This window comes from Asparagus officinalis, chromosome 4, assembly GCF_001876935.1.
Source record: "Asparagus officinalis chromosome 4, Aspof.V1, whole genome shotgun sequence".
NCBI classification, from domain to species: domain Eukaryota; kingdom Viridiplantae; phylum Streptophyta; class Magnoliopsida; order Asparagales; family Asparagaceae; genus Asparagus; species Asparagus officinalis.
Window position 1 is genome coordinate 123,142,698 of NC_033797.1, and position 10,792 is coordinate 123,153,489.

The 10,792-nt window shown below is 34.6% G+C and overlaps 3 protein-coding genes across 3 annotated transcripts in view; 2 read left to right on the forward strand and 1 right to left on the reverse strand.

Annotated features, from left to right (window-relative positions):
* The window catches only part of LOC109838068 (hydroxymethylglutaryl-CoA synthase-like), a 9,929-nt gene extending 7,251 nt beyond the window's left edge, over positions 1 to 2,678 (reverse strand). The window contains exons 1-3 of the mRNA XM_020406531.1: positions 2,446 to 2,678; positions 1,987 to 2,097; positions 1,739 to 1,871 (exon numbers count right to left, since the gene is read on the reverse strand). Coding sequence (XP_020262120.1) covers positions 1,739 to 1,871; positions 1,987 to 2,027 — 174 coding nt within the window. The 5' untranslated portion in view covers positions 2,028 to 2,097; positions 2,446 to 2,678. The remainder of the gene's footprint in view (positions 1 to 1,738; positions 1,872 to 1,986; positions 2,098 to 2,445) is intronic.
* Positions 6,546 to 7,758, forward strand: LOC109839243 (glutathione S-transferase T2-like). Its single transcript, XM_020407671.1, has one exon. The coding sequence runs from the start codon at positions 6,546 to 6,548 to the stop codon at positions 7,557 to 7,559; it is 1,014 nt and encodes a 337-aa protein (XP_020263260.1). The 3' UTR covers positions 7,560 to 7,758.
* LOC109838069 lies at positions 7,938 to 9,416 on the forward strand. The gene is given in 2 exon segments (XM_020406532.1): positions 7,938 to 8,649; positions 8,652 to 9,416. Coding segments are annotated over 2 exon segments (1,320 nt in total). The 5' UTR covers positions 7,938 to 8,015; the 3' UTR covers positions 9,338 to 9,416.

A 10,792-nucleotide genomic window follows, 5' to 3' on the forward strand; every position in this document is an offset into this window, starting at 1 on the left:
TATAAAATGCAAAAAGCCCTTTAAGAAATATAAACATTTCAAGCAAACCCTAAAAGTTTGAAAAGTACTAACCACCCAAAATTTTTGAATATTACAAATAGCTCTCCGCAAAAACTGTAAAATTTTAAACAACCCCTTTTTAAGTTCCAAATGTACAAATAATCTCCTAAAAATCCAAACTTACATATAAAACCCTAAAAATTATAAACAGAGGTTATTGGGGTTTTCTACCAAAGTTATTAAGGGTTAAGTCATAAAACTAAAAACTTATTGAGTGTTTTCTGCCAAACTTTATTGCGGACGGAGGAGGTATTTTGGTCGAACAACAGATGAACTAATGATGTTAATTTTGAATTTTTCTGCCAAAAATTTTTGGGGGTTCAAATAGAGTTCCGAAGGTATTGGGGATATAGTGCCAAACGCCCAAGCTTATCGAGTGTTTAGTGAGATTTACCTATATTTCAATTTTTATAGAGATCGTAGATTAGTGGTTATATGTGAAGACTGTATATCTATTGAAGAATTGGTTAGCAGTTACTATGTTGACAACATATCTTGGCTATCAAAATTAAGATGCCATTGAAATCCTAAATAGACAAGAGAATCAATTGAAATGCATCATAAATAACAAATATAGATTTGCTATTCTGTGAGCGCAAAAAAGTTTAAAGAACATATTGAACTCCATAAAAGGGTAGATAAGAAATTTTTTTGATTTAAATCCCATTTAAAAAGAGATCTGTAGTTTACTATTAGTCTAGCATCTTAAAAAGATGGCATGTATCCCTCCTTAATTTTAAATTTTAAATTTTAAAATAAAAACAATTCACACGCTTATTTAGTGAGCTAACATTTTCTTTTTTTTTCTTTTTTTTTTCTTTTTTAACTTTAGAATATTATGCAAAACAAAAGGATATAAGGAGGGATTAATGGTTAAACCATATAATTTGTCAAAAGTTAAAATAATAGTCATCCAATCTCTTATTTTGCATTTCATTAATGAGAAGGAAGTAAGGGTCAAATTATATAACTTAGAAGAAGCAGCAACCCAAAAAAATTCAGTACGATTTAATTTAGAAGCATGTGCATAACCAAAAAGAAGCTCATAGAGAACAAGGAAATCAGAAATACAAGCCAAAAAAATTAGACCCACTTAATGCTTGTTTACCGTATCAAAGAGAGAGATTGGCAAAATTGTTGCACGCTGATACTGTCCAGATTAAATGAGATTCTAATTATTATCCCGATGTACCATTTAACAAAAAAAATAACAAAGCTATTATCTCAAATATATGCATTTCAATTGTGGGTCATCTCCTTTATTAAGTTAATTATTACCGTATCTTTTTAACTGTTTCCATCCAAGTTTTTTCGATCAACTCTAGTCCTCTTTGCCTTCATTAGCTAAGTCTTATATATCTGATCTGTAGCATGATGTTTCATTTTGTATACAACACCTCTGTCTCTCTTTTTCCTATTACTCTTTGAACTACGCGCAAAAATAAAAGCATGTCAAATTGAGCTATACCTAATTTTGCATCTTACTGTTAAAGAGAAATTTGTAGCTTCAACTTCATCTTGTCATATCACAAACAGCATTCCCAATTATTTAAGCAGTTGTAGGTATGTCACATATGATATCATATTTTTGTTGGATGTTTAAATTTCGTAAGTTTCTTCATATACAGACCAACAAGCAAAGAAACTGCTTTCCACATTTTCCCATTTTGCAATATACCTCAAAGATTTGCATCAGCCAAGTCTTAATAGACTTGCTCTTATCGATCACCGTTTCCGTACCAACTTCCAATCTCCCAATCTGTTTCGGGTCGATCTGATACTTCTCGAGGAGTGACGAAACAACAGTCAAACTGCACAAGAAACCCTCAAATAAACAAGCAATCCCAAATAAAAAATGGCAATCTACAGCGTAGGCAATAAGGAAACAGACAAATGTCCAGAATGTATAATGATTCAAATAAAAACCTCATTGAGATAACATCTTCCAATTCTGTGCAAAAGGCCATGCAATCTTGGCCCAGCCCAATCGTATACTTTCCCTTGCTCACCCCATCATGAGCTTCGAGCTCCTCCTGCGACCAAATTAACAAATTATCAAAACTTTCTCAAAACAAGAAATTACAAAAATAACAAGTTAAAAAAAAACAACACTTGGAAGTTTCCTGCAAAAAGAGGAATTCACTTACAAATGCCGCTAACAAAGAACTAATCTTTTTCTCATTATTCAGATAAAAAAATAAAACCAATACCAAAAATTAAATAAAAATATTAACCAAAACGCATCCAATGCCAGCAGCGTGACCACTGGCCCATGGGCCCCTAATTTCGCTCTTTTATGGATTCTACAAAATCTTGACGTGAACTCTCGAAAACCCCAACAAAATCAAAATAAAAAACAAAAAAAAAATTCAAGAAAAAATTAAATAAACGCAAGTAGGGGGGAAGTAGATATCCATGGCGAGAATCCCAACATCTTTAGCCTTAGTCTCCATCTCCCTCCCTCTCTCTCAGATCACAAACCCTAGATCTGATCTCAGGACCTCGATCTCTCTTCGCCTCTCAACTGCTTTTTATTTTTCCTCGAAGGAAAAAAGAAAAGCGAAATGATCTCCGATACAAAAGGTCCTGAGGCTTTCGCGCTTGAGAGAGTGCGGCTCCCGAAGGAGGAACCCGTTATTTATACATTGAGTGAATTACTTTCAGACATTGCTTTGGGATATATTTACAGTTCGGGCCACTCACTTGAAACGGATTTAAACGGAATAATCGGAGCTAGATGGAACCTTTAGTTTTGATCGGACGGCTGAGGTTTTTATTAGGTCTCCAGCGTATACAGCCCCAAAATCTACAGTGTTTGCTAATTGTACTCGTGAAGATCAGAATATTTGCTAGCTTACTCTCCAAAATCTCCCGCATTTGTTTTTTTCCTGCTACTGCTATGTATTTCTAATCATGCTAATTAATTAAATTAGTGTGTAATTAGACGGAGATATGAAGAAGGAGAATGAGGGAGGGGAGACGCTGATTTACTCTCCCCTCATTTATCCTCCTCTACCTTCTTTCTTTTTTCTCTATCTAACTAGTATTTGAGCGCGTGTGATGTATGCATGACATGAACTCTCAGGGAGTACCATAGCCAAACAATCACTAAAATGATATTTTGTTGGTGTTTTTTTTTTTTTTCAAAGCTTGAGGTTACTTCCATTGGTTTTTTTTCGATGCGAGGATATTCCGTTTTTTTTTAAACCGTGAGGGTTTTTCTTATTAAAGAATACGAGGGCATTTCAGAGTTCTACCAATGTAACTCACACAAATAAAAAAGAGGGTTACTTTTAAACAGTAGTACCAAAGTAACGAAATTAATAAGTTGGGTGATAATGAGAATTGAGGTACAGAAAGAAACCAGTGTTTGAGCTCCACCGGTGATCTGAATGGTTGTGTGGTTTCAATATAGGCGCCACGATTTTGGGTTCGATTCCCGGTGGCTTCGTTATAAATTAAAAAAGCAATGTTCAGAAGCAAAAATACTAAATACTAAGGTTTTGAAGAACAAATTTGCAAATACGGTAGATTACGGGGTATAATGCAAAACGATTCTTTTTCTTATTATTTAATTTTACACGTGGGTGGATGATGAATGTGAGCCGTCAGATGAGATCTCGGAGAGGACTCACCTACCCCACACGTGACGAGCTGTCTGCTCCCTACGTTGGAGAAATCGTCATTTTATTTTAAGGTGACGGATCGACACCCGAAGTTGCACCCGTTTAATTGTCAGTATCTATTGCTTTCTCAATAATATCTTCGGTGTTGGGCTGAAAACAGAAGACAGGGTTTTAATGGAACGAAAGTGGCCTTTGACATATCTTACAAGCGACTACTATTTTGTCAATGTGCACAATTTAATATTAAATAAATAAATCTAGCTTGAAGTAAGATGCTGATGCTATGAACCGTATAGATAAATAAGCATAATTAATCCGCGCGCTGCCATGATATTAGTGTGAAAACAGTTTGAAAAAATAGCAACAAAGTATTTGTTTTAAAAATATATTGTACATCTAAACATTTAGAACGAAATTAGCAATATTATAAACAAAGTCCAATTACTTACATCGTATGTCAAACTGCTTATAAAGTGGATTTGAAAATAATTCGATGGAGTTTTTTGGGTCCAATATTGATTTTGAAAGTGTAGGCATTGAACAGTAATAAATGGTTGTCAAATGTTGGGTTTGCATACAAAAAGCACTTTTTAGAAGTGGGTCGATTTGAAGGTAAAGTGGGTTTCAAAATAATTTGGAGGTATTTTGGTTCTAACAGTGATTTTAAAAGTGTAAAAAATTCAGAAAATAGCAGTTTAAGGAATTCAGTTTTAAACTGCACTGTGTATTAACCCCCAAGGACAAACAAACAATATAGCAGCTTGTACTATATACCAAACTGTTGAATTAACTCATGGATTTAAAATTAATTCGGTGGAGTTTTTTTTTTTTTTTTTTTGTCTGGCTATAATTTGAAAGTGGATGGGTATAAAACTAAATAGAGGATAAGACTTTGGGTTCATAGACATAAACCCTTTTCGTAAGTGAGCCATCTTAAACATCTTGAAAATAAATTAAGATGAAAGTTTGGGTGTATAGGCATGAAACTAATCTACTACTTGCGGTACCGTGACGTTAGAAGCAAAAAAAGTAATGGTTTACACATTTAGTTAAAAATGCACTATACTCATATAGCAAGTGACAATAAAATACGGACAAAAAATAACATTGTAAACATTTACATGAAAAATACACCACCAACATTAAAAAATAATTACTAGTAATTAAAAAAGCAACAGTAAAATATAACAACTCACACTGCATATCAAACTACTAAATACAAATTAGGTTAAAATTAATTCAATGGATTATTATTGGTTCATAGAAGAAAATAGCTTTAGTAAAGTGAGTGGGTTAAGAAAATAATTAGGCTAAAATATTAGTTTATAGACTAAAAAACTCATCTACAATTCACAATGTCATGATATTGATGTAAAAAAAAGGCAAAAATAACATCGCTTTGTATTTTAAATAAATGAAGGTAAAACTTTGGATTTACAAATGAAAAATCATAGTAAAAGTTTGGGAGTGGGTGGGTTTGATAACAAATTGGGTAGAACTTTGGGCTTATAGCAAAGAATCACAACTTTGAGTATGTGTGGGTTTAAATTTGAATGGATGGCAACTTTAGGCTTAGAGTAAAAACTTGGGGGAAAATCCTTTTGGGTTAATAGAGGTTTACTGTAGTTATGAACAATACAATGGAATATTTTGAGTTCATAAAAAATACCTTTAGACAAGTGAGGATGAACAAAAATAAATGACATTAAGACTTTTGTTTGTAGGAAAAAAGAACTCATCTACAATTCACAATGGCGCGATTCTCCAACATTATTTTGGGTGTAAGAGTTATTTTGGAAATGTGTTGGTTTTAAAATAAATATGGATAAAACTTTAAGTTTATAGGTGACAAACTGTAGTAAAAGTTTAGAAGCTAGTGAGTTTGAAAATAAATGGGGTTGAACTTTAGGTTTAGGAAAGAATCACAGCTTTGAGTGTAGATGGGCTTAAAAGTGAATGGAGGGAAACTTTAGGGTTAAAGTTAATAAAATTAAAAAAAAACTTATGATTAATGGGGTGTAGTGTAGTTCTAAATAGTTTATGACTACAATACTAGTCCCAATTGTTTTTAGTACATATAAGCAAAATTGCTCCGCCTGATGCAGCAGCATTACTATAGAGACAATAAAAAATAATTTAAATGTTTAATTTAAAAATATATCATATTTAACAATTGGAACAAAAATGAGTTAAATTACCAAATTGGTGTTTGCTATTTTAGGATTAGTTGATTTCTCTTGCTTAAATATTTGCTTTCTCATCTAAAATCCTTGGACGTCATCTGAAAATAGCCATTTCCCTGACTTCAGCCTTCTTATACACTAAAGATTATTACATCACATCAGGTCACATGTTACTTAGACCATATGCAGCAGGAGATTTTTTGTGGGGTATTTGAAGGCAGCTGGGGATTTTTTGTGGGGTGAAATAAATGAGATCGGAGAGAAGGTGAAAATTTCACCCCGGATGAATTTGACAAGCCCACGCGCGCGCCTTGATGCAAGCAGACACATGGCGAATTTCTATTGGGCAAGCTTTATTTTTTTCCTCCTTATTTTTATTTGATATTTTTTGAGATAAATACAATGAATTAATTTATAATTTTTATACCATTAATTTTCATTTTTCAAACTCTATAAATAGAGACTAACTTTGTGTCATTTGGACACAAAAAAAAATCTGAGTTTCTACACCCTATTCTTCTTCTTTCTACAATTTGAAGCTAGTTTCTTCATGGATCCTTCACAAAACTATCCTAATTTTTCCTACAACTACAACTTTCCTAACCAACCTCAAAATACCCTCCCTCAACCACAACATCCAAATATACAACGCCCCGAAAATACTCAAAATACGGGGATGCAGCCCAATTTTCAAATGCCGTACATGATGCAACCAAATTTCGGCATGCAATATCCTTATCTCCCTTACGGTTATCCTCCAGTTCCGGGAAGCAGCTATGTTCCCTCCCATATGAATTGTCCTAACACGGAGTCGAGTGAGCCAGCGACACCCCGGTTTAGTAGCGGATCTACAGATATCCCAGAATTTTCCACCCAAATGTCTTTGGGAAATGTTGGTGGGGATACTCCTCACAGTTTTCTCCCTCCAACCCAACAATCAGCAAAGAGATCAAGTTATGAAACTTGGACCACCGAAGACAACATACTTTTACTAACTGGTTATTTTCACGTTAGTAATGATAGTGAGTTGGGGAACAACCAAAAGGGTGAAACTTTCTGGGGTAAAATTACACAGTACGTGAATGAGAACGCCAAAAGTGGAAAGGAGAGGATTGTGTCTCGGTGCCATAGTCATTTCAAAGACATCAACAGAAAGATATCCAGTTTCATTGGCTGCTACAGTACTGCATGTAGGGAGAAGCGTAGCGGTTGGTCCGATGAAAACTACATATCCAAGGCAAGAGAGTTGTACTTTGAGAAAATAGGTACGACGTTTAATTTGGTGGATGAGTGGAAGGTGGTTCGTAATCAACCCAAATATATGACAGGAGGAAATGCATCCGGTAGTAGTGGCTCTAAAAGAAAGAGTAGTGGTGAGGATGTTGAATCATCAACTCCTACCCTTGTACGTCCAGAGGGTAGAGACGTGGCAAAGAAGAAAGCTAGAGGTTCCTCTAGTAAAACATCTGTGTCAAGGAAATCAAAAGGGGCAATTGAGGAGGAGTTATCTAAGCTAGTCAGTGCTCATGAAAAATTTGAAGAGAAAAGATCAAGTACTGCTTCAGCTATGAATAACCTGGCTCATTCCAAGAATATGGAGATGTGGTTATTCTTGAAAAACAAACCAGATCGTGACGATGAAGATGAAGAAGCTTATAATATGTTGAGGAAGAACCTGTTTGGAAAATAAGACCTTCTCAAGAAGTTATGATTGTGTGTTTTCTTTCTGATGTTTTTGTGTGCCGTTTGTTTAATTTTGGAGTTGTGTGGGTGCCTATGTTTGTTGAATGTATTAATAAAAGTGTTGTTTATGTTTGAATAAAATTGTTGTTTATGTTTCAATAAAGCCGATTGATAATGACTTCTCACTGCATAATAGTACAAAAGATACAATTACTACTCACTGCAAAAACAAACAAATGTTGAATTGACCTTTCACTGCAAAAAATACAAAGGATGAAATGACTACACCTGCATAATAATACAAAATATGAATTGACAACTCTCTGCACATGCATGCCCTATGACACATGTCTCTGCAATTGCATGTGAATTCAATTATTTGAACAACTACCCTTCATTATATAAACTGATCAGATGCACATCATAAGTATACCTATCAACATTTCAAAAATCATAGCATCCAATGGATCCTTTCCTAAATGAGTTTAGTCTAGAAGAGTTCCAACAACAATGGGAAATAGAAGAAAAAATACTTGATAGGCAGCGAGAACTTCTTGAAGAATTGCAAAGGAGAAGCGAACAACCACGTAAGAGGAAATCCATACATAGAGATCATCATGCAGCGCATGAGAGACTCATGGCCGACTACTTTGCCGAGTCATGCACTTACACTGACGCCCAGTTCCGACGCAGGTATCGAATGAAAAGGCCTCTCTTTCTACGAATTGTGGACTCTATATCAAATTACGACGATTACTTCACACAACGGCGCAATAATGCGGGCAAGCTTGGGTTAACGCCTATCCAGAAGTGTACGGCTGCCATACGCATGCTCGCATATGGAGTCGCAGCCGATGCTTGTGATGAGTACGTCAAGATAGGAGAATCCACTGCTATCGAGTGTACTCGCAAGTTTTGCGAAGGGGTAATAGCATTGTTTCAAGATGAATACTTACGACGACCAAATGTGGAAGACTTGCAGAGGTTGCTCCAAGTTGGACAGGAACGTGGATTCCCAGGGATGATTGGAAGTATTGATTGCATGCACTGGCAGTGGAAAAATTGTCCTAAGGCTTGGCAAGGGTAGTTTACTAGTGGACCAAGGGGACGACAACAGTTATCCTCGAGGCAGTTGCGTCATATGATTTGTGGATATGGCATGCTTTTTCAGGGCTTCCTGGTAGTTTGAATGACATAAATGTACTAGATAGGTCACCGGTTTTTGACGACATTGAGTCGGGTGAAGCTCCACGGGTAAACTTCACCGTGAATGGGCGGGAGTACAATCTTGCATACTATCTTGCCGACGAAATCTACCCTAAGTGGCCTGTCTTCGTGCAGTCAATTCAAATGCCCCAAGGCAACAAACATCAATTTTTTGCCAAACAACAGGAATCATGCAGGAAGGACGTGGAACGCGCATTCGGGGTACTCCAAGCACGCTTCGCTATTGTCCGCCAACCAGCTAGAATGTGGGATCTTGATGTCTTAGGAAAAATAATGAGGGCGTGCATTATTTTACATAACATGATAGTAGAGGATGAACGAGATACGTATTCGCGAAACTGGGAAAATATCGACTTTGAACCGTCGAACAATGCTAGCTCTAGCGCCTCTTTCAATGTTCAAACAGACGTGTTGCCGGAGTTTCAAGTCCATGTTCAACACCGATCTGAGGCAGATAATCAGACTAGAGCGGAACTACGAGATAAGACCCAACATATTCAGCTGAAGAAGGATCTCATCGAGCACATTTGGCAGAAGTTTGGGACAACCTCCGATTAGATTTACCAATTTAGTGTGTGTTTTCTTTAATGTTTTCAATAATTTGGGTGTGTTTGGTTTTCCGTATGCTTAATAAAATCGTGTGTTATTTTATGTTAACATAAAAATATTATTGAAAATTAAATTAATAATATATATTTAAATATTATATATTATTTATTGAATTATTAATAAATTATAATTATAAATATATGAGTTATATTAATAATAATAATAATAAAATAGTAATATATATGAAATAGGAAAAAGAATGAATAAATATGGTGAGGTATATGTTGAAGTGAAGTGGTTTATGGTGGGTCCCAAATAAAGTAAAAAACTTTCTGAAAAATCTCCTGCTGTAGAGTTGATAGGGAAATGAAGATTATTGAATTAAATAAAGTGATGTGGCAGGAGAGAAGGAGGTGAAATTTCACCTCCTGCTGGAGATGGTCTTACTGGCATATAATTTGTCCGATGGTGAAAAAAATAGGTCTGTGTACTTTTGGTTTACTTTTAATACTATTAAGTGATCAAAGAGACATGTAATACCATTGAGGGGGATTGTGAAAAATAACAATTCGGTTGTCTTAACTGAACAAAAATATAGCAATTAATAGCAAAAAATAATGATTTGCACTATATATTGAGCTGGTAAAATATAAAATGGATTTAAAAATAACTCAATTGAATATTTAGCGTATATGAGTGATTTTGGAAGTGTGTGGATTTAAAATAAATAGGCGTAAAGCTTGAGTTTATAAAAAAAATTAGAGGTTGGGTGAATTTAAAATTAAATATGGATAATATTTTAGGTCTACAGGCTAAAATTAATCCAGTCTCTCTATGTGTCACGCTATTATGATAAAGTTCAAAAAATAGGCTAAGCATTTAGTTAAAAAATACATTACATTCCTAATGCTTTAGAACAAAACATATGAAGTCATAATAAAATATAGAAAATATAAAGTGGGTTTAACATTGGTTTTAATGAGTATTTTGGATTCCAGAGTGAAGTTGAAAGTATGGTAATTAAGCTTAAATATAAATGAAGGTAAGACTTCGAGCATATATGTAAAAGATCTTTTTAGGAAATGGGTGAATTTAAAAAGTAAATGAGGATAAATATTTTAAATATTTGGTTTAAAAATACATCATATAGCTAACCACTCACAAGGCACAACAAAACAAAGTTTTACATTAAAAAAAGCGACTCATCTAAAGTAAACTGCTATTATAAGAGTGATTTTTAAAGTAGGCAGATTAAAAAATTTGGGGGGGAGGGGGGTTAAAGCTTTGGGTTTGTAAGGAAAAATCCTTTTTAGGAGTGGATGGATTTAAAAATAAATGACGCTAAAGCTTAGGACATATATGAAAAAAAAACCTAACTACAGTTCACTGTGCCGCTATGATGGTAAAATCCTAAACATAATGCTTTAAGAATTTGGCCTATTACACCATATCCTTAATCACTTG